A 22,288-nucleotide genomic window follows, 5' to 3' on the forward strand; every position below is an offset into this window, starting at 1 on the left:
AGTTTGTGGCGTTTTTTTAGTAAAATTCAACTGGTTTTCTTATAGTGTGAAAATTTATTTCAAACCAAATATGCTCCATTATTATCGACAATGTTTCGCCATTTTTCGGGTAGAGCCATGATGCCATCGGTGAAGAATTTCTGTGGTTTCTGGTTGAAAAACTGAATCAAGTGGTTTTCACAGGCTTCTTTTGAAACCAGCTTAATTCCATTGAGAGAGTTCTGCAGAGATCGGAACAAGTGATAGTCAGAGGGTGCTATGTCTGGACTATATGGTGGATGCATCAAAACTTCCCAACCAAGCTCTCGCAATTTTTCACGGGTCATCAAAGAAGTGTGTAGTCGAGCGTTGTCATAATGGAAGACAACATCTTTCCTATTATTTAATTCGGGCCGTTTTCTTTCAATTGCCTGGCGTAATCTCTCTAGTTGTCCACAGTAGAGTTGAGAATCAATCGTCTGATCAACTGGAAGTAGCTCATGGTGGACGATTCCCTTCCAGTCCCACCATACACACAGCATCACCTTTTTCGGCGTCAATCCTGGCTTCGCGAACGCTTGTAACGGCTCACCATTCCTTGTCCACGATCTTTGACGCTTCCGATTGTCGTACGTGATCCATTTTTCATCACCGGTTATGACACGTTTCAGAAATGGCTCGATTTCATTGCGTTTTAGCAGCGCATCGCAGATGTTAATTCGGTCTATCATGTTTTTCGTGCTCAACTCATGAGGAACCCATACATCGAGCATCTTTTTGTAGCCAGCTTTGTGTAAATGGTTCAAAACAGTTTTGTGGTCAATGCCTAGCTCCATACCAATATCGACACTGCTGATATGCTTATCTTGCTGGACTTTTTCAAGAATTTCATCAGCTTTTTCAGTGATTGGACGGCCAGAGCGTGACTCATCTTTCACATCAAAATTACCAGAACGAAAGCGAGCGAACCATTTCCGCGCAGCAGATTTTGATAAAGTACCTTCACCGTACATAGCACAAATTTTTTCACAAGCCTGCGCAGCGTTCTTCCCTTTGTCGTAATAATATTGCAAAATATAGCGCAATTTTTCATTACTTTTCTCCATTTTCAAACGCAAACAACTTTCCAACCACTGCACCAATTTCGATGTTTATACACTCAAAGTAACATTCGAAGTGTCACGTTTCCAACGAGCGTTTAGTGGTGTCGCTGTGATCTGTGTGTGTTTCCTGAGTTATTCGCAATTGATGCCATCTATCGGGAAAAACGCCACGAACTTTTTCCCAGACCCAATATAATTATTACAAATTGTTATTAAGTATGGAGTCTTATTTTTAAGAAATTTTGACTTTGTTTTTATATATTGTGATATCTTTTTAATAAAGTTGTAAGATATATTCAAGTTCTTAAATTTGCTAATTACACAATTGTACATCTAAAAATTTGATGTAATAATTCAGAACTATTGGAAAGAATGAATATATTTAAATAAAAATAGGCCTTCTACATATAAGAGAAAATAAATATCCTTTGTAACATTGAAAGGAATTATCAATTTAATTGTATTATAGATTATTATACAATTGTCATCCAGCAATTAACACAAGATAAAGTGTACAATAACTAATTTAACAAAACATGCGTTTTCCATTATGTAATATACATTTACACATATCCTTATATTTCTTTTTCGAATATTTTTTTCAATACCTAATTTTAACGTTTACTAAATATATAACATTAACGCGATATTTTAATTTATTATTATTATTATTCACTGTCTGTTATTTTATAATTTAATATTTCTTATGTTTGCTTTAAGTTATGAAACTGCTCATAACCAGAGTTATTTGTACCACATAATTTTCTCTAATCTTTTCGAGCAGTGCAGATAAAATATTTAGTATATATTTACAAGGCGCAAGAAAGAATCCTGGCTTACATAAAGAATATATCATACTCCTTAGAAATGTTAAGGGCAGGATATGCGAGGAAGACACGAAAGAGATGTGAAGAGAATCTTTGGTTTGATATCCGTCTTGATGACTTCAATCGGTCAGTTCAAAATTCATTGTATCGATCTCAATATTGCACATTTTAAAGGATGCAGCAGGGCTTTTTCGATGACGGTTTCTTCAATACAGCTCTGATAGCTTCCATAAATACTTCTTCTAGTCCTTCTTGCTTTATTGCAGAACATTCAACATACTTGACTGCCTTGATCTTTTTTTTCATCTTGTTACATTCACGTGAAGTGATAATATCCATAATTTCTTGATTTCTGAAATCTCCTTTAGTACCTGATAAGAAAGTAACGTATTATTTTTGTATAAACTTTCATCTATTGTATAGAGACGCAGATTTCATAACATAGATGAATTTCTTTACTGTACCAAGTAATACAAGAGCATGATTAGATTTACCGTATGTGTATTATACACTCGAGAAAAATTTTATATTTATCTTATAAATATACTTACCTACAAGTACGATTGGTACATTGGGACAGTGCGTTTTAATCTCCGGATGCCACTTACTCGATACATTTTCATAAGAACTACGAGCACTTATCGAGAAACAGACTAGAAAACAATCGGTCTGCAAAAAGTAGAGAAAAAGGATGCATGTTAAGTTGCTGTGTCGCTATCAAGTGTACCATCAATCGCGCTGCTCATCAATGCGTGCGCTCGTACATAAAAGACAGTACTAAAGGACGAGAAAAATGATGAAGATGAAAATGAAAAAATTACGAAATTCATTATTCGCGTGGAATAAGTTTGACTTGCATATAAATAGTAACAAGAAATTAAAAGTACATTCTCGGGAAAATTGTCGCTTACATTCGGATACGATAGTGGTCGAAGTCGTTCGTAATCCTCTTGACCAGCGGTGTCCCATAATGTCATCTCGAATTGCTGTCCATTCACGCATATGGTATCGACGTAGTTGTCAAAACTGCAAACGGTAAGATGGTAAGATAAATGAGATAACTGAGGAGCGCCCGAGTGGTGGTGGAGCGTGGGATCACAGTTTGTGCCTCCGGATGATGCATTGCGTCGTTAAACAAATAAACTTTTATTTGGCATTTTGCTTATCGATTTATTCTATATATACACATCAAGAGACGCGCCTCGCGCCAAGCGACCGCTAGTAAACGCATGAGTGGGGCGACCGACCTTAAGAGACGGTAACTTCCGAGCTTTGATTGTGTGACGCTATACATTATGTTAGAATACTTACACGGTAGGCACATATTCCGTCGGGAATTCTTTCTTTGTATACGTGATGAGCATGCACGTTTTTCCAACCATACCATCACCGACGGTCGTAATTTTAATCTTCCTGTTTCGAGACACCATTTTCGTTCTCTCTGCAACGCGAGAATGTGCAATTTTATCGAGAGACACCTCATATAACTCTGTGATGCAATCTTTATCGATATCACGATATTTTTATTAGACGTGTTACGTCCAAGCTAATAATTTTAGAATAAAATTGCGCCACACAACTTGTGGGTCCCGATTGCTCTAATAGATAAACAATCATGTATGTATGAAAAACCGAGTTCTGTAGATACTTTTCAGCGAAGACATGTGAAACGCGTGAAATTTATGTTGATTTGCTCGTTTGTATTTATCGATGTAAAGAATTATATTTTTTTTCCAAAGTATGTAGTCGTTCTCTTCCGTATGAATGAATGTAACAATATGTCGTTATTATAGGGAGCTCTTGCGAAGAAAATGTTTTGGAGAGAAATGCGCGTAGACAGCGCGTGTAATCAATGTGATTGCTGTATCCTTTATGTGACAGGATATAGAGTACAGTCAGTTCTCTCGCGGTTGTTTATCAGTTGCTCGTCCTGTTTCACGCAGGATTCTGGTAAATTCGTTTCTACCACATTTTACGAAGAAGTCTTACGAAAAGCGTTGGCAAAATTTTCCCCAAGATTGCAACATAACAACGGAATTTTATGAAATGAATATTAACGTATATTCTTGCGTGTCTTTTAAATTTCGAGAAAAAAATGATTTTTCTCATATACTCCAAACCCCAATCGACATTATATAACGAATGGCCTTTACCTTTCTCTTTTATTCGGAATGCAAATTCACTTCTTATAAATCTTAACGTACGTTACAAGAGATAAGAAATGAGAAATAGCATTCTTTTAGAAAGAAATTAATAGAAACGTTTTGAGACTCGGCGATTATATTGTTATATTTATATATGTTATTTAGGTAAGAATGTTTACGAGAAACCCATAGACTACTTATAACAGATTCACGAAGAAATATTGTGGGGAAATACACGATTTTACCAGTATTTGTTCCCACAGCATTTGATTATGTGCGTTTATGCAACATCGATATAATTTGCGCGTAACTATTCGTTGAACATCAGACTGAATAGTAGAATACTGAGAGTCGTCCAAGGTGCGATAAGAGATAAGATAATTAAAGAGTCAATTATCCAGGCAGGAGCCAAGTAATCATACGCTTGTTGTTGGTTTCATACATTAAAAACGAAAAATATTTTAGTTATATCATTATATCACGACAATGTTGACCGCGACAGTTTAGAGTGTAATTTTCGGAACGACCTATTTATTAAACAATTTCTGCAACAATTTATATTTTCCTTATAATTATTTTCCACTAATCTTATGTACTCTTTCTTATGAACGTATGATCATTAATTACTACGTTTAAAATATATGGAGAATGTAATGTGTGTGTGTGTGTGTGTGGCCTTGAGATTAAAAAAAAATTACAAACATTTTCTGGTGTTGTATTCCAGAAGTTATTAAACATTACGTGTGATCTTCCGTTAAATTAAAGGAAGAGCACGTAATAAACACACACATACGCAACAAGCAGAGATAATATTACTAACAGTATCATTATAAAAGCAGCATTCTTCGAAAAAGAAGGCATTATTAAACATACTTATTAAACACGAAATGAGTGTGAAAAGGACTTGCGCGTGCGTTTACGCATTTAATTATTTCCGCGAGACATATTTGCCGTAGGCATGACGTCTTTTTAAGATCAATTTGGCTTCTCTCGTTAGGGCGTGTAATGATACATTACTTACCGTGGAACGTGAGTCATACGCCGGAGGAATGTGGTTTAATCAGTGACGCCGACAACTTCCCACATATTTGGAGATAGAATACGAGTCTCATAAATAGTAATCACGATATTGACGGAACTTGAAGGAAGAAAACGAATGTGAGACGCGCGTGCCGCGCATACGCACGTAGCAACGGTCGTTCGAAGACTGTAGAAAGCCGCGCACGGCGCGGCTTGTGTGATAGTTGTCGAAGGAAAAATCAGCTGACGTAGAATACAGCGAATGAAAGATACCGCTCGAAGAATTGATACGTGTATCCGTGTATCAAAATCAAATCAGACTCACCTTTTCCTGTGCGGAAAATTCAAGATTATCGAATAACACATCGCGATATGGAAGTATTGTTAAATGTTACACAATGCATATATATGTGCATCGTACACATATATATATATATATATTTATACACATATATATATATATATATATATATATATACGTATACGATGCGTACGTAGGTTATTGAAAAAATCTTTAATCTCCATAGGTCGGAGTGTCAATCCTTCGTCAAACCGGCGTAAAGTGTAATTTTTTATTCCCCCTCCGGTAGCGATGCGCGAGCGATATAAATACTCTCTTCTATTTTACACTTTGCGCGAAAATGGAGAGGATTATTGTTATTGTTCGTCGTATTTAAATTTTTACATGGAATGTTCTCTCTTGATTTCTGTATATGGTTTTAACACTTTTTTCTCGATGTAATTTGGAACGCAACCGAGATCCAATGAGAGAACTGAATTCTTGGGAATTGATCAAAAACAAATTCTTTCATTGGATTACTTGGCCGCGTTCTCAAGCGCATAAAAAAAAAGTGTTTCTACCGTATTGAAACCGAGTGCAGTCACATTCTTGAATTGTGGCCTGAGGATCGTAACGATACTCTGTACTTAAAATGAGGTGGGTATATACTTGACGCTTGATGAAAGAAAAAGAAGGAAACAGAGAAAGAGATTCGAAAAAGTGTAGCTATAACGAACAAGTTCCCTTGAACTCGTAAAAACTGTAGTCTTTCCTGTGCGCTGCGAGTAGCGACGCCATTGGTCAGTTTGAAATAACTGGATTTGAAGGGACTATTGATATCTCAATCTTCAATTAAACGTGATCGTTTCAATTCCAAATTCAATATTAGGCAATCTAATATCAGGTAGAAAATTATAAGCATCATATTATTTACGTTTGACGAGACGTTCTACGATATAGGCAAAAAATGGAAATGGGAGAATTCACGAGCAATGGAGCACCTGTAGAAGATACTGAAAATCGGGAATCAGTCATGATCAATTCTGATATTAAAGAGGTAAAGCACGAGCATCATCATTTAAGTCATCATTTTAGATACCGATCGGAAAAGATCAATTCGTTATTTATAGCTCAGGTTGTTGATAATAATTTATAACTAGAGGGTGTAACGAATTTTAACATAAAAGACAATATTTCAGTATATGAAGTTAAAAAAATCGGTCGAAGATTCCAACCAGGTAGTAAAGTACTGGACAGATGAGACATCGAAGTTGCTCGAGAGTAATGGCAACATTGAAACGAACCACGATAAGTTAATGATGAAAATATCAGAGATTGACAAACAGATATCGGAAATTACAAATATACACGCTACGAAGGAGCAAGAATTGGAAAATTTGCAAAATGCAAGGACGAACTTATCGCACAAACTGTGGTATTTATGATTTAAGGTCCTGTGTTTTAAAAACTAAAGACAATATTTCATGTATGTTTGTATATCCTTTTTTTAATTTGTAATGTTTGTGTAATTTGTAATCCTTTTTTTAATTTTATTAATTTTACATTCGAAAAAAGCGTCATAGATAGATACTTTGTATAAAAATTTGATTGAAAATTTATGAATATACATAAGATTAATGTATGTTTTATAAATATATTTTTTCAGGAATGATTGTCTTTCAGAAGTGGGAAAATATGCTGATAATTTTTGTCAATGGATAAAGGAATATGTATGTTTCTTAATGCGCAAGGAACTTTATATGAATTTTTATTATAATATCAAACACAAATTGAGTTATTGCACATTATAAACATTCTTCATACAATTGATATCTCTTGTAAACATTATAAATCATGCGAAATTTTTTATTTTTTATAGTCCAATAATGTTTTGATGAAGGATATCGAAAATTTTCACAAAGAATGCGAAGAAGTTGAGACCGACCTTGTAAATTTGAAACAAGAACTGAATGATATGCAAAGAAAACATAATTCAGATTATGTTGAAGCTAATACGGGTATTAAAGATTTATCAAATCTCAATACTGTAATAACTGATATCAGGTGAAGAAATATTTATATATTTTATATATGTATAACAATATTACCAATCTGTACATATCCAATGTGCTTGACAATTTAATAGCTTGCAATAAGCGTGGAATAATTGATTGTAAAACTTAAAAATTTACGGGATTAAAAATCTACATATTTGAAAATTTCTTAATTCCAAGAATCGAAAAATATTTTATTTTAGTTTTTTAGCATTAATAATTTGTGGAGAATTATATTCATAGAACCTAAATTAGAGCAAATTGAAATATTAATTAATAGAGAAATATAGAGTTTCGTACGTAACGATCGTGAACCTTAGTTCCCTTCTAGCCCCCTAAGCTTTTCCAATAAGGCAATGTGATGTTTATAAAAAGTTACGGTTTTGTTGTGACAGGCGCAGTAATAATAATCTGATGCATACGATTAGATTAACGGAGGTCTCGTTGAACAAGATAGAGAAGAAGATAGAACAGAACAAAATCGCAATTAACGAATGTAAGGCGAAAGAGAATACCAATATGTTTTGAAGTGTGTTACATAGTTTACATACATATTGTCTTATTTTCTTTATTTTATATAAAATAAATTAGAAAAAAAATGTTTAGAGGAATATAATTTTGATATAATTATCATTGAATATAATATTACAGTATTAAATATGTATAATATTTATATAATTTGTGATTATAAATGTAAATTTGTAAGAAATACATATTAGTAATTTAATTCAATACTATACGTATATTTATTACACTTGTATGCATCTCAATACATTTAAATTTATAGAAGTTAAATTTATAGAAGAAGTTGCTTATAAAACGTTTAGTATTTCTTTACGTTTCTTTTATATTAATGAAGAAAAATTAACTGGATAGAACAAATTCATCGCGATTCGCTTATTCCCGCCAATCTTATTATTTGCTGCGAACGCCAACCAATGACAAACGTTGGGAAGAATTTAATTTGCCGGAGCTAAAAGCCGGTTGTGATATATGGCGTTGATTTTCGACTTGCTATTGTCGCGCTGCGTTGTTTATTCCGAGGAACGAGTAAAACAGTAAAAGAGTGAATTTTTAATCGTCAAAATGGAGCTAACGGACGATAATTTAGTAACGTTGAGCGAATACCTGAAGCATACTCTCAGCGCTGATGTGAATGTCAGACGTCCAGGTTGATATAACCTTTAAAATCGTTATTGCCTTCATATATTTTTACAAAATATACAGCCATTGTATATTTTGTATGTTTATCACATTAATATTTTGATTTACATTTCAGCCGAGAAATTTCTGGAATCGGTAGAGGTCAATCGAAACTATGCCTTACTACTACTTCATTTAGTAGACAAGTCTGAAATTAATATAACCATTAGGATTGCTGGTGCTGTCGCGTTTAAAAATTATATTAAACGTAATTGGAAAGTGGTATGTTATATTTTACTCATTCTAGTATGATTTTTTATTGTTTTACCTTTCATTTGTTATTTATTTTATAAAAAAATTGTACATATCCATCAGTAACATGTACGATTTTCCATCTATGTATAAATCTGGTTGAATTTTAGGAAGAAGATTCTGCTGATCGTATACATACTGAAGACAGATATGCAATTAAACAACTTATCATCAATTTAATGTTGCATTCTCCGGATTCGATACAAAAACAGTTGTCAGATGCTGTATCTATTATTGGAAAGTATGACTTTCCTAATAAGTGGCCTGAATTGATTGATCAGATGGTGGAAAAGTTTAATACTGGTGATTTCCATATAATTAATGGGGTTTTGCACACTGCACATTCCTTATTCAAGAGGTATAGGTATGAATTTAAAAGCGAGAATCTCTGGAGAGAAATCAAATATGTACTGAATCAGTTTGCGAAGCCTTTGACAGATTTATTTTTAGTAAGTGTTAACTATTATGTTGTATGTGTGTGTTAAAAATATTTTATAAAGTTACTGATTCCAAACAAAATATTTTACAGGCTACAATGAATTTAACACAAGCACATGCTAATAATACGGAAGCCTTAACAGTTATATATAATTCTTTAGTTATCTTATGCAAAGTGTTTTATTCTCTTAATTATCAAGTAAGTATTCATATACTCCATGTATTAAATTGATTTTTTATTTTTAGTGGAGTCTATTACACACAAGACTCTACACTGAGCTCAACAGTGAAAGACAATTTGCTTGTTAACTAAACACCTTATATATAAAATATTAATAAGAATTTGTATATTAAGAATTTTATACTATTTGTAGGATCTACCAGAATTTTTTGAGGACAATATGGATTCATGGATGAGAAATTTTCATACTTTATTGAATGTTGATGTACCTTCCTTGCAAACTGTGGTAATTTATATATTAATTTTATTTTACAATTTCAATTATAATTGCACAAAAATGCAAAATGCGGAAGAAACTTTTTAACATGATATTTATTTAAAGGGTGAAGAAGAAGCAGGTGTAATAGAACAGTTGAAATCGCAGGTGTGCGACAATGTCGGCCTGTATGCACAAAAGTATGATGAGGAATTTCAACCATATTTACCCGAATTTGTTACAGCAGTTTGGAATTTGCTTACATCCACAGGACAACAACCTAAATATGACTCTGTAAGTAAACTTCCTCCATATATACGTAAATACGATCATGATAAAGTTGGGTATTTAACATGTTAGTGATATACTTATTATTAAATAATATGCAAATTGTTTTATTATCGTTATAGTTAGTTTCAAATGCATTGCAATTCCTGGCCACAGTTGCCGATCGGGCACAATATAGGCATTTATTCGAAGATCCAACAACTCTCAGTAGTATCTGTGAAAAAGTCATTATACCTAATATGGAATTTAGAGGTAACTATATAATAATACAAGCATAGATAGGATGAATCTGAACGTTAAGAGTCACGTTAAAAATATAATTTTGCAGAATCAGACAATGAATTGTTTGAGGATAATCCTGAGGAATATATTAGACGAGATATCGAAGGCAGCGATATAGATACCAGAAGACGTGCCGCATGTGATTTAGTTAAAGTATTGTCTAAATATTTCGAAGTGAAAATTATGGAAATTTTTGGAGCATATATACAGGTAAATATGAAGGAACCTTTATACACTGGAGCTTGTAGTACTTTATGCGATTTACTTTGTACGATATTATTATGTAAGTATTCCGTTTTTTTCATATCTTTAGATAATGTTGCAAAACTATGCTGAGAAGCCGTCAGAAAATTGGCGCAATAAAGATGCTGCTATTTACCTCATTACGAGTAGCGCGAGTAAAGCACAGACGCAGAAGCACGGAGTGACTCAAAGTAGCGAGCTCGTTCCGTTACCACAATTTGCTGAACAACATATCCAACCGGAGCTAACAAAGCCGAATGGTACGTATTGAATGCATATTATATACACAATTATCTTGGCACCCGTATGAATTATTACAATAGATAATAAGTTATAAAATAATAATGACAATTTCAGTGAATGAGTTCCCGGTGCTGAAAGCGGATGGAATAAAATTCATAATGACGTTTAGATCAGTGTTACCACGTGAAGTAGTAGTAGGAAGTTTGCCACAGTTAATTAGACATCTAAGTGCCAATAGTATCGTTGTCCACAGTTATGCTGCTTGCGCAATTGAGAAGATACTGGCGATGAGAGGTCCTGATAATTTGTCTCTGTAAGAAATGAAAGCAAAATTTATCTTGATTAATAGTCTATAGGTAATTATTGAAATTGTTTGCAATCTTATAGGGTCAAAGGGGCCGATTTATCACCACTCGTTGCAGATTTATTGAAGGGACTCTTTGCATGCTTGAACACATCCGGTTCTGAGGAAAACGAATATGTCATGAAGGCTATCATGAGGAGTTTCGGTATCTTGCAGGAAGTTGTGGTGCCATTTTTAGCCGATTTACTTCCGAAACTTACCGAGAAACTCGCAATCGTATCCAGAAATCCGAGTCGGCCGAATTTCAATCATTATCTCTTTGAAACCCTGAGCTTGTCCATCAAGTAAGCCAATCAATAAATTTAATTTAATAGAAACAAAAAACACAATGCTTGTAGAATGATTATCAAAAGTCAAGATCTAGCAGTAGTAAATGACACTAAATGCGTTTCCTTCTAGAATTGTTTGCAAAACGAATCCTGAAGCAGTATCATCTTTTGAACAAGCGTTGTTCCCTATTTTCCAAGGAATTTTACAACAGGATATACTAGGTGAGCTATTTCATGTTGCAGATGATCGCAAATAATTATTAGTGTCTTGAACGATATTAAAGATTGCGACTGTTATTGGTTATTTACCTCACACATGTGTGCATCTTTATTTCTTTTCAGAGTTTATCCCTTACGTTTTCCAAATTCTCGCGTTGCTTTTGGAGCTACGAACTAATCAAGATCTATCGGAGCCATACATGGCTCTGTTCCCCTGTCTATTATCACCGGTGTTATTCGAACGACAAGCCAATATCCATCCTTTGAATCGTTTGTTGCAAGCATTCGTCAGTCATGGCTCGCATCACATTGTAGCGCAAGATAAGACAAGCGGATTGTTGGGAGTGTTCCAAAAGTTAATTGCGTCGAAGGCGAACGATCACGAAGGATTTTTATTAATGCAGAGCATTATCGAGTACTTCGCACCGTAAGGACTTAGTCGGAAACTCACTCATTTGACTTATCTGTTTTGTATCATACATTCGTTTATTTTTTAATCTTTTTGGATGTTGCAGGAACGTTTTGGAGCCGTATATGAAGCAGATTTTTGTACTTCTTTTTCAAAGACTCTCGTCTACGAAAACAACGAAGTTTGTAAAAGGTTTAATAGCATTTTTTGCCTATTATATCATTAGATACGGATCGACGAGCTTAATCACGATTATCGATCAAATACAACCACAGTGAGTTTCACAGTAGTATGATGTGATTGTATAACAATACTTCGCATATTTAGCGAATAATCTCACAGCAAATCCTTTGTTTCGTAGGATGTTCGGGATGGTCGTCGAGCGTGTATTTATAACTGATATGCAAAAGATATCGGGTGTAATAGAGCGCAAAGTGGTGGCTGTGGGAATCTCGAATTTGCTGGTCGATTGCCCCGCGATGCTCGAAGCTCCGTACAATACATACTATCCGCGTTTGTTGGCGGCATTGGTGGAGTTTTTCGAGCTTCCTCAGGATGAAAGTGTGTCACCAGAAGATGACGTGTTCCCAGAGATCGATGATGCAGTTGGCTATCAAGTGGGTTACAGCCAACTTATTTGTGCGAGAAATCCTACAAAGGATCCTTTACAAAGTACGTTGTATTTTACTGTACTCGTCTTTAATTTTTCCTTCCTACAGCATGTTGCGTTGCCTTGAATTATATGTAAACATATATGTTTATTTAGGTAAGGATTTTATTCTTAGAAGAATATTCGAAAGAAGATCAGTCTTAATGGGACTATATGAAATTATTATTTTTTTTTTTAAGTCGACTCTTAGTTTTCGAATGTTCGTCGTATTAAATTACATCAAATATTTACAGAGTAATGTAAATTTACAGAGATTATTTAATATCGCGTTTATGTAAAACTATGTATGCTTGTTGACAGATATTGGTGATATACGTCTGCACTTGGCGCAAGGTCTTGGAAGATTATCACCCGGACATTTGCCAGGATTATTAGGCCAGATTCCGGAACCGAATGCAAACCACTTGAGGAATTACCTACAAACAGCTGGTGTTACTGTTGCATAATACGAGCTAGACGTCCGCGACAGATTGAAAATCCATTTGATAGCTCGGAAGATGAACAATATTGAATTGAATAAATTGTGATTAAGGAAAAGAAAGAGAGAGAGAGAGAGCCCTGTTTCTATACACTACTTGTACAATTCTTGAAACACATCATTCAGCTGGCTACTCGTAATTTAAAATGCCGTAGGAAATGTTTGTCATTTTTATACTGTAACTTCGTTGATACCCATATATTATTATGAAAAGCAACAAAGTACATAGCCTAGTTAATTGTATTTACCATTTCGATATATGGAAAAGCACGTTATCGAAAATGGTTTTAAAATTTAAATTATCCTCCATTATCTATATAAGAACGAACGTTTATTAAACATGTGCTTCGTATATTTCTTTGTTTAGTTTTGTACTTAACCAGTATATATTACATGGTTATACTTTATATGTAAAATAATATTGACATTGAATTTATATATTATAAATTGTTTCTCCAATGTTTTTAAAGTAACAATTTTGTTTCTTTAAAATACAAATAATTTTGTTTCTCTTAGATGCAGTGAATTAAAACACCTCTTTTAATGAATATAACATTTAAATATTAACAATTTTTTTATTAGTTACATTATTAATTAGATTTGTTCTTTTGACAGAGATCAATAAAGGGTTTACGATATTATTTGATTCTTAATTTTACTTAAATTATAACGTTTTTAATTGATTCGTAGGTTTATTTGTTAATCTAAGGGAAATAAGTGAATTTATTAATTATTAATAAAATACAAAATATTTTGTCGCAAGCTATTATTTAAAAGAATGACATTGCGAAGGATGAAACTAAATTGGAAACTATCGGTAATTTAAAGTAAACCTGCCGTCGATGCTATCGATGTTGTAAACTATCGATGGCATAGTTATCGATAGTTCTGCACCTTTAATAAGCGCGAGCCGCAGACGTTAAACCACGTTAAACGGCGTCGCGAGGAAAATAAGTATTATTTACGTATCTTAATATATAGCAAAAATTATATCAAACGTCAAACAGTACAAAAATGAATACCACGGAAGCTGAGACTGTTGCCGATCAAGTTCAGAATATGATTATTTCTCTTTGCGGTGAACAGAAGCCAGGTTAGTTATTCTGTATATATTATGTATATATTCCGGAGAATTGTCATAATTGTTGATGACAATACATGTTGCAGTACATAAATAACAGCACATAATTTTACAATTATCGTATGTATCGTATGCATAACGCTTAATGATTAATGATGTATGATACATAGTATGTAATACATACATATAAATATACACATGTATGTAAAGTTGATGTATAATATACATACATAGTAATATCCCGTCTCTCCCATCTCTTTTATATTTTATAGAGTTGATTAGAAGATTTATGCGTTTTTCCCTTGGGTTATTGTCATCTACTCATGGTATAGAAACACTAAGAGAGGATGAAGTAACTGTAGCAACATATATAAGGAACAAATTATCGGAGCGTGATGCAATAGAATTTGATAAATTACACAGTGATTTAAAAGATGGGGTAATGTAAATTGTTACTGTTCTGAAATCCTTTTGTTTCATATTTATTTTGAACTTTTTCAATTTATATAATGTATGTATAAGTATAAATTTAGTATGTTAAAAATATATTAATATTAGGCATATGTTTTAATTTATTACTAATCTGTTTTTCTAATAAACATTACTTTTTCAGCCACTGAAGAATCGCATAAGTATTCTAATATTTTTGCTGAACATGGGTCAGCCAGCAGAACAGATAAAGGACAGAGTTTTCTCGTTTCCAGACATGAAATTGGGTTTAAGTCCAATTGCATCCACTAGTGGTAAGGACAAAATATTGTGACATTTGTCAAGGCATTGTTTAATTGATTTTATATTTAGGGCAATCATCACAAACATCATGTTCTCAAGCACAAGTCGTGTCTGTGAATACCACAGAGACAAATTCAAGAGGATTATTGGTAAACCAAAGTAAAATATTCAATGAGGAGTACGTTTCAGAAGATGTACTGGTCCAGGACTTGATATATTCTTTTCAAAGTGTGGAAGGGAAGATCTTAAAGTTAGACTCAAGCTACGGCTTTCAGATAGATTCCACAGCCAAAATTAATAGGTCACAAAGGCAAGCTGTTTCAAGACTGAGTGAGCTGGGATACTTACATAATGTAGTGCGAAGAGGTTTGGAGAGAATGTCCGGGGCCAATGCAGGCAGGGTCGCCGACAGTTTTGTCGCTGCGCTGCATAAAGAATTGTCAGAATATTATAGGTTTATAGCCATAATGCAAGAAGAAGTGAATAGGTGAGCATTGAATAGATCGGAGTTCCCGGTAGAAATGTGGTTGAAGAAAGAGTATGTGATTTAAAATACGACATAAAATAATTTAATGTTACGATTGAAACAGATCGCAAAATCAAATAGTTACGTACGGAGTTACACTCTCTCACCTGCATCTCTGGACGTGCGATCCTTTCGAGACATTAAAGTGGTTGGCCAGCATAGTGAGAGCCTGTCAAGGTCTAAAAGGCGGTGCATTAGCGTCTGCCGTTTACAACTTTAGCTGTCACGGCGACGCGAACGTGAAGAATCTTGTCAAGAGAATCTTGGAAAGTGTCTGTAGTCCCTTGTACAATATGTTAATGAAATGGATCGCTGATGGAGAATTGGACGATCCGTATAAAGAGTTCTTCATTCAAGCGTGCGCCGATGTTAGCGGCGACCGAATGTGGCATGACAAGTACCAGGTGAAAAATTCCATGTTGCCGTCGTTTATCAGCAAGGCGCAAGCGAAGAAGATTCTGGGGACGGGCAAGAGCATCAACTTTTTGCGCGAAGTTTGCAAAGATTTTACGCCGTGGCAAGGCAGACACACGGATATGTTCATAAATGGCGACGAAGTATATAATGGTTGGTAAACGTTTGCGGATCAGACATTGTAATTTATCTAGAATTGAATTGAGATACCAAGTAGCTCGTTGCAAACGCGTCAAACTTAAGAAGATACTTGATGCAAAACTTTGTTGGTCTTTTAGTTGAGGTTTTTTTCGATATGGACCCGGACGGTCGCTTACAAACTACGATGGACGCCGCTTACAAGGAAACCGCGGCTAGAGTTGTCGAGATATTAACGAAACAGTATCATCTAATGGAACACCTACAGGGAATCAAGAGTTACCTCTTGCTTGGCCAAGGCCACTTTATCCAACACCTGATGCACTTATTAGGGTAAGATTATCTCGTTAACGCGAGTTGTCTTCTCGTTGTGTGTAGTCGAAGCAATTTCAAAATGTACATTTCAGGCCCGAATTGGCTAAGCCATCGAATTCCCTATATCCTCATAACATATCATCTATACTCGATACCGCAATAAGAGCGACCAGTACAAAATTGGACGACTTAGATGTTCAGAGACGCTTAGACGTCAGATTATTAGATCCTTCAGAAAACGAAACAGGATGGGACGTTTTCTATTTAGATTATAATGTCGACGGGCCGATAGGCACAGTAAGTGTCATCAGATTACAATGCATCGGTTAAGAAGTTCGTTAAACGTTTGATGAACTGAATCGATGAATGAACGAATGCTTACTGTTTAGATTCTGGAGCCATGCAGGCAGACGTATCAAACGGTATTCTTCGCGTTATGGCGGGCAAAGAGGATGGAGTCGATTCTGTCCGGTATTTGGAAGCGGCAGACGACGTCGGCCAAAATGTTCAGAAGAATGCCGGAAGTGTTGCCGATCCAGAACCATATACACTTGATCACCAGCAGCATGGTCCATTTGGTTCATCAGATGCTATATTACTTTTTATTCGAGGTAACACGCGTTGTCACCGGACTATTCAGCTCGAGATACGTCGTTAACGATTTAACACGCGCCTTGTGAGAGTTTTTACGTCGAATGTCAAGTGAGAGAGTTGATTGTGTTGATTGAAGGTGATCGAGTGTTCATGGGACACATTCGCGAAGCAACTTGTTCAGGCAACGTCTCTCGACGACATAATCGTGGCTCATAATTATTTTGTCGATTCTGTCAGACATGGTACATTATTAGACGAGAAGTCGCAGGTACGTGAAATTAAATTATACTCGGACGGATGCTGCTGTAATGCACGTGTATTTACTTCGGCGATATTGCAGAAACTGATGGATCACCTACGCTCCGTCTACTACCCGATCCAGGATCTCCAGAATCACGAGGAAACTTTCCTGGTGCGTGCTACTCAAGAATACGAAGCGAGATTAAAAACCGATGGTTTTGCGCAACCGAAGAAATCGGACCGTACGAATAAAAAGGATCAGGAAGCTGTGGAGAGAGAAGCGGCGTTTTCGAAGTATCTGAACACGTTCTCGAGACAACTGAAACTACTTTCGAGAACTTATCAAGTAATGATAAAGTGAAATATATTAATGTCGTGTGCTTGTTAAATATTCACGATTCCCTTGTTTATTCAGGAAAAGTGTAGTCGATTTTTGATATTCTATGCCCGAATTATACGTATAAATTTATCTTTTTTCTCTCTTTCCAGGATCGTGTGAAAAAATTTTTACTTATGCTTGCCTCTGCTGAAGACGTATCGTTGCAGTTACTCAGCGTACGATTAGATTTTAACGAATATTACAAGAGTCAGGATAACCGACTAGTTGCGCCGTTAACGTATCAACACCGTAGACAAAGCGATCAGACTTTCTTTGGATGCAAGTGACAATCGGTAGCGGAAAATTCATTAGAAGCCTTAAGTGATTCAAGTCACATTTCTAATAAATGTTATATCCAAACCGCTGTACAGAATTCGTCTGATTTTAACAGTAAGGATAAAAGCATGCTCGATTCTACCAGTGACAGCCCCCCCACATTTTGTTCTCTGTATTGGCAACATGATATCACCGATTTCTTTTATAGACCACAATCGTCCGAAATGATGACAGATATCGATGGCTCTGTCGCTTTGCACAAAAGAAGGTGTAGAACCAATCTGAAAAATGCCGAACTAAGTAAACGTACGTTTAGGATATTTTTGGAAAAACAGATATTGTCACACGTTAAAGTAGAGATACGGAAAAATACCGACGAGGTTCAAACTCCTTCAACGCCCGTCTTCGACTATAACGAGGGCGATCTTACGTTAAATTATGCACGATTAGCGTTTCAGCCGTTTCGAACAACCATGTCCGGAGAGAAGTCGTTCATTAAAAGTGATTTGAATCTACCGAGCTTAGAAGCTGAGGCGTGTCCCATTGACAAAGCTGTAAGAGTGGCTGATGCAACCATAAATCATGACACGAATTCGGAAGCTAACACGTACGAGGATTCCCCTCAATGCAAATCAAAAGCTTCTCGTACAACACTCGCATCTAATCAAAATACCTCAGATCTGAAAATCAACAAAGTAACTAACGTAGAATCCAGCCATATCTTAATATATGATAATAGTCCGGAATGGTTTCAAGATAACGAGACTGCATCGGTTCACGGCTCTCTATTAAGCGAAGCCACCTCGGACACCAACATATACAACATAAATTTAAGAAAAAATGTCAATCACAAACGATGTCGCTGGAAACGTATACTCTTTTGTTGCGTCAATTGATCTTGCCACACGTGTATCGTCAATCAAAAAATACACCTGGAACTTTACTTAGAACTTTTGTATGAATTTTCTTACGCTTATTTTGTATCAGTCGATTGTATCGTATATATTGAATTAACGTTTTGATCATACATTGATAACGTTAATTTATCGTAGTGCATTAGGTTTATCTTTATAATATTTCTCTATAATTTATTAATTTCTTTATGAAATTTCGATATTTTAAGCTTTATAATTATGGTAGGAAGGACTGTTAACTGTAGAATGAGCCATAAACTTCCCGTAGATCTCAGCAATTAAATAGAAATTTAAAATCTATATTTTTCATTACTGAGAGATGATGTAGATTAGAAATTATTTTATATTCGATTGTAAATAGCAGTATTATTTTTGCTATTTTTGTTACAACATATATATTCTTATTAGATGTTATTAATACATATATAGTATATTATATATATATTGCAAATTTGCCTGAGAACATCAGATATGAAACACATTTGAGGCTGTAATTCATAGATAGTACTAATCGACTTTTTTCTTATTTTGCCATATTTAATTTTTTACTGTATTACGCAGTATTCAGAGCTTAAGCTTTATATATTGAGATTGTGTCGCATATTTAAAATTTTGTAATAAAAACATTCCGAATGTTATATATCTTTTTTTTTTCTTTCAACTGTAACATTTACGCAAGTACCGTTGATGAAAAATATATTTTCTTAAACTTACTTTTTGTGCATAAATGATAAAATGCAGGTTTATGAAATATCCGTATATATTTCAAAACAATCTTATTCTTTACCGATTGTACGAGTTATAAATTGTCTTCTTATCTCAAATGTTATAACACTAAGAGCTGAAGCAGTGTTTAAGCTTTCAATACCGTTAGTCAACGATATATTCACACGAATGCAGTTCCTATCGCGAAGTAAATCACACGATTGCAGGCTTATACCTTCAGTTTCTCCACCAATAATAAGTACCACTTCCTTTTTCGCAAAGTCTAATGTATGATATGGTACAATGGGAAATTGAGATATTATTTGTCTCACAAGTGCTTTGGTTTTTGCGGTCGGTTTGTGTGAATTAATTTTCAGTGGTTTTATCGTTTTATCAGTTTCAGTGCTCTGATTGATGTCTATATCTGAATTACCATCTTCTGTATCGGCCCAATCCGTTTCGGTGGAAGTATCTGACACTGTATTGTCTCTTGATACATGATCATACGTCATATTGTTATCCGTTAAATAAATCGTTGATTCATTGCTTATTAATGCTGGTATGTCATCCCATGAGAGAGATCTGTGTATTGATACACGAAAATGTGCACCTACAGCACCGCGTAAAACCTTCGGCTCCCATATATCTACACATCCTGAAGAAGAGAAAATCAATGAGAAAAGCATTGAATCGTGAAATTAGTAATAGTTAGTACAAAATATATACCTTTCATCAAGAGTAATTTTTCGCAACCAACTGCCGCGGCTGTTCTTATAATGCTTCCCAAATTTCCAGGTTCTCTGATATTATCACAAATAATGGTCAAAGGTATAGCATCGTTGGCAGGTGTGTTATTCTCAACATCTGGGATATCGAAGATTCCTGTATGAAAAACAATGAATATACAATTATCAAGTTCTTCTGTCTTTAAGTTACATTGTTATACAATCATTTTGCACATCTATAATATCAATACATATTTACCAAATATTCCAGGGGAAGTTGTTAAGGTAGACCACAATTGAATTGTCCGATATGGAATTTTATACAATTGTACCTCCTTGGGAAGTGACAATTGTAACACATCAGCTAATCTATTGAAGAATATTATTTGTGGCATTACACCTGCTTGAATCGCATCTTGGATCAATCGAGAACCTTCCAATAGTATTTGGCCATTCTTTTCTCTTCTCTTTTTAGTCCTGATATTTATCATCAAAGAGCTAAAACATATAATATGCATATATGATATTAATATTATATTTCTCTCTTGACATAGTTGACTAAAAGTTACAGTATTTACAATTGTTGTCTATGTGTTACTTAACATATTACATACCTTATAAATTTATCATTTTCATCAAGGGGTTTGTATATCGGTCCATTTGTAACAACTTCCTCCTTTACTTCTTCTGGTTTTTTCTTTTCTTTCTTCTTTAGTTTTTCTTTACGTGCTTTAGAAATATATTTTTTAACTGGCTTGGATATTTTTGTCTGTGTATCGTCCTTATCATCCTTATCAAAAAGCTCATCCTCATTGATTATTGCAACAGGCCTTCGACTGACCCATCTAGAATATTTGCACCTTGTTGTTGATGTTAAATTATCTATTCTCAAAAATTTTGCGCTGTGAATCGATCTGATTGACAAGTGTACGATATTCCTCAACATTTCTGTTTTATGATAACGTACTTCCAGAAAATGATTCAATAGTCTTCAACAGTTTATCAATAGCCGGCTAATATTATTATTATTCAGTGTACAGCAGGAGATAGAAATTTTCAAATTTTTGTCTTTTTCACTATTTTACAAAACTCAATGTGTAAACTCGATTATTATAAATATTTAATTTTACACATCCATGTTTCACAAACAATGTGAAAGCCGCATGTACTTGGTGCACATTGAAACAATTATTCGAGGTTAGAAGTGATACAAGGTTGAGTTAGGTTCAGTCAGGCAATGCGCAGCGCAGTATCCTCCTTTATTTGCTTTCTCTCCTTCTTCAACTTGCAGCCGCGATGATGCTCCTGTTCTCTTCAACAATATTACATCATTTCCTGCATTCGAAAATCATAGAGGTGTATGAAAAATAAAATAGAAAAAAAGATTACAGAGAAAAATTACATAGAACGTATTGTCAAAAACATTATTAACTTATTTTACACACATACCACACATTTACTTTCTGCGAAATTCGCTTTAAGGAAGATAAATTTCACAAAAAGAAAAAAGTCTCGCACCTGTCCTTCTTCGAAAGTCTGTTATATCTCAAAGTGAGTAAATTTTTCAGGGGGCGGGAAACCGGCCCCTATGTTGGAACGGGTGAAATACCTTCTTTCAAACTGCTTGCAACCTGCGAGTGTATACGGATGTTTCTATAATTACACTCATTACACAATTACACAACAGGGGTGAGTATCGATTGTTATTAAGAACGTCGCTGTATGAACGCTTTGGTGACTGCAATTAACGACTATTATTAATCACTACAGAGAGAGGGGTGAAAACTTGTCATAGGAATAGGACGTTGAAATTGTCAACTGACTGAGTTTCTCTCCTTCGAAGCAATTATAATTCTCGCTGTCTCCTGTTGATATTTTGTCCTTTTGTTGATCAACATTTAAACACCTGTTATTAACGCGATCAATATCGGAAAAATAGGAAATAAAATAAAAGCGTTACGTTCTGGTGTCGGAGACCAGCGTCTGTTAGCTTATTAATATTGAAATAAAACACAATAAAAGTTCCATCGTCTTTTAATCACACTCG

At 34.7% G+C, this 22,288-nt stretch overlaps 5 protein-coding genes across 7 annotated transcripts; 3 read left to right on the forward strand and 2 right to left on the reverse strand.

Annotated features, from left to right (window-relative positions):
- Nucleotides 1-1,759: 1,759 nt before the first annotated feature.
- On the reverse strand, nt 1,760-5,252 carry LOC105188158 (ras-like GTP-binding protein RhoL). Its single transcript, XM_011149460.3, has 5 exons — nt 5,075-5,252; nt 3,221-3,350; nt 2,821-2,935; nt 2,461-2,578; nt 1,760-2,280 (listed from the first exon to the last, which is right to left on the reverse strand). The coding sequence occupies exons 2-5, from the start codon at nt 3,337-3,339 to the stop codon at nt 2,078-2,080; spliced, it is 555 nt and encodes a 184-aa protein (XP_011147762.1). The 5' UTR covers nt 3,340-3,350; nt 5,075-5,252; the 3' UTR covers nt 1,760-2,077.
- A 139-nt stretch (nt 5,253-5,391) lies between these two features.
- LOC105188159 (uncharacterized) lies at nt 5,392-8,011 on the forward strand. Of its 2 annotated transcripts, XM_019843597.1 has the most exons (7): nt 5,392-5,451; nt 5,601-6,010; nt 6,314-6,410; nt 6,553-6,788; nt 7,020-7,083; nt 7,233-7,417; nt 7,803-8,011. In XM_019843597.1, the coding sequence occupies exons 2-7, from the start codon at nt 6,006-6,008 to the stop codon at nt 7,933-7,935; spliced, it is 720 nt and encodes a 239-aa protein (XP_019699156.1). In that variant the 5' UTR covers nt 5,392-5,451; nt 5,601-6,005; the 3' UTR covers nt 7,936-8,011. The 2 variants fall into 2 exon arrangements, with proteins under 2 accessions (XP_019699156.1, XP_025162243.1); XM_025306458.1 differs by lacking the exon at nt 5,392-5,451 and having other exon boundaries at nt 5,568-6,010.
- Nucleotides 8,012-8,358: 347 nt separating this feature from the next.
- Nucleotides 8,359-13,484, forward strand: Cse1 (chromosome segregation 1). Its single transcript, XM_011149459.3, has 16 exons — nt 8,359-8,578; nt 8,687-8,832; nt 8,973-9,311; nt 9,392-9,499; nt 9,675-9,767; nt 9,864-10,031; nt 10,148-10,277; nt 10,354-10,517; nt 10,621-10,810; nt 10,908-11,106; nt 11,181-11,441; nt 11,557-11,648; nt 11,769-12,072; nt 12,161-12,328; nt 12,416-12,726; nt 13,025-13,484. The coding sequence occupies exons 1-16, from the start codon at nt 8,494-8,496 to the stop codon at nt 13,168-13,170; spliced, it is 2,904 nt and encodes a 967-aa protein (XP_011147761.1). The 5' UTR covers nt 8,359-8,493; the 3' UTR covers nt 13,171-13,484.
- A 515-nt stretch (nt 13,485-13,999) lies between these two features.
- Grip91 (gamma-tubulin complex component 3) lies at nt 14,000-18,471 on the forward strand. 2 transcript variants are annotated; one of them, XR_850175.3, is made up of 12 exons: nt 14,000-14,295; nt 14,556-14,722; nt 14,897-15,026; nt 15,085-15,502; nt 15,606-16,108; nt 16,234-16,426; nt 16,501-16,705; nt 16,798-17,019; nt 17,139-17,270; nt 17,343-17,588; nt 17,732-18,011; nt 18,106-18,471. XR_850175.3 is itself a non-coding variant. In XM_011149458.3 (11 exons), the coding sequence occupies exons 1-11, from the start codon at nt 14,217-14,219 to the stop codon at nt 17,906-17,908; spliced, it is 2,472 nt and encodes an 823-aa protein (XP_011147760.1). In that variant the 5' UTR covers nt 14,000-14,216; the 3' UTR covers nt 17,909-18,471. The 2 variants fall into 2 exon arrangements, 1 of the variants encoding a protein (XP_011147760.1); XM_011149458.3 differs by having other exon boundaries at nt 17,732-18,471.
- A 772-nt stretch (nt 18,472-19,243) lies between these two features.
- On the reverse strand, nt 19,244-22,027 carry LOC105188155 (rRNA methyltransferase 3, mitochondrial). Its single transcript, XM_011149456.3, has 5 exons — nt 21,691-22,027; nt 20,856-21,576; nt 20,501-20,739; nt 20,243-20,398; nt 19,244-20,171 (listed from the first exon to the last, which is right to left on the reverse strand). The coding sequence occupies exons 2-5, from the start codon at nt 21,185-21,187 to the stop codon at nt 19,588-19,590; spliced, it is 1,311 nt and encodes a 436-aa protein (XP_011147758.1). The 5' UTR covers nt 21,188-21,576; nt 21,691-22,027; the 3' UTR covers nt 19,244-19,587.
- Nucleotides 22,028-22,288: the final 261 nt, after the last annotated feature.

The sequence above is a fragment of the Harpegnathos saltator genome, unplaced genomic scaffold, assembly GCF_003227715.2.
Source record: "Harpegnathos saltator strain DR-91 unplaced genomic scaffold, Hsal_v8.6 scaffold781, whole genome shotgun sequence".
NCBI lineage: Eukaryota > Metazoa > Arthropoda > Insecta > Hymenoptera > Formicidae > Harpegnathos > Harpegnathos saltator.

What these genes read in the sequence shown, in the direction of transcription:
- LOC105188158 (XM_011149460.3), bottom strand. Translation starts at nt 3,339, where the DNA reads ATGGTGTCTCGAAACAGGAAGATTAAAATTACGACCGTCGGTGATGGT. An exon ending in GACCACTATCGTATCCGAAT is followed by an intron (nt 2,579 to 2,820) that starts GTAAGCGACAAT and finishes TACTTTTTGCAG; the next exon opens with ACCGATTGTTTTCTAGTCTG. An exon ending in TGTACCAATCGTACTTGTAG is followed by an intron (nt 2,281 to 2,460) that starts GTAAGTATATTT and finishes CTTTCTTATCAG; the next exon opens with GTACTAAAGGAGATTTCAGA.
- LOC105188159 (XM_019843597.1), top strand. An exon ending in GTCAATGGATAAAGGAATAT is followed by an intron (nt 7,084 to 7,232) that starts GTATGTTTCTTA and finishes TATTTTTTATAG; the next exon opens with TCCAATAATGTTTTGATGAA. An exon ending in ACTGTAATAACTGATATCAG is followed by an intron (nt 7,418 to 7,802) that starts GTGAAGAAATAT and finishes TTGTTGTGACAG; the next exon opens with GCGCAGTAATAATAATCTGA.
- Cse1 (XM_011149459.3), top strand. Translation starts at nt 8,494, where the DNA reads ATGGAGCTAACGGACGATAATTTAGTAACGTTGAGCGAATACCTGAAG. An exon ending in TGTGAATGTCAGACGTCCAG is followed by an intron (nt 8,579 to 8,686) that starts GTTGATATAACC and finishes TTTACATTTCAG; the next exon opens with CCGAGAAATTTCTGGAATCG. An exon ending in CTTTGACAGATTTATTTTTA is followed by an intron (nt 9,312 to 9,391) that starts GTAAGTGTTAAC and finishes AATATTTTACAG; the next exon opens with GCTACAATGAATTTAACACA.
- Grip91 (XM_011149458.3), top strand. Translation starts at nt 14,217, where the DNA reads ATGAATACCACGGAAGCTGAGACTGTTGCCGATCAAGTTCAGAATATG. An exon ending in TCCAATTGCATCCACTAGTG is followed by an intron (nt 15,027 to 15,084) that starts GTAAGGACAAAA and finishes TTTTATATTTAG; the next exon opens with GGCAATCATCACAAACATCA. An exon ending in TGGCGACGAAGTATATAATG is followed by an intron (nt 16,109 to 16,233) that starts GTTGGTAAACGT and finishes TTGGTCTTTTAG; the next exon opens with TTGAGGTTTTTTTCGATATG.
- LOC105188155 (XM_011149456.3), bottom strand. Translation starts at nt 21,187, where the DNA reads ATGTTGAGGAATATCGTACACTTGTCAATCAGATCGATTCACAGCGCA. An exon ending in GAAAATGATAAATTTATAAG is followed by an intron (nt 20,740 to 20,855) that starts GTATGTAATATG and finishes TATATGTTTTAG; the next exon opens with CTCTTTGATGATAAATATCA. An exon ending in AACTTCCCCTGGAATATTTG is followed by an intron (nt 20,399 to 20,500) that starts GTAAATATGTAT and finishes TTTTTCATACAG; the next exon opens with GAATCTTCGATATCCCAGAT.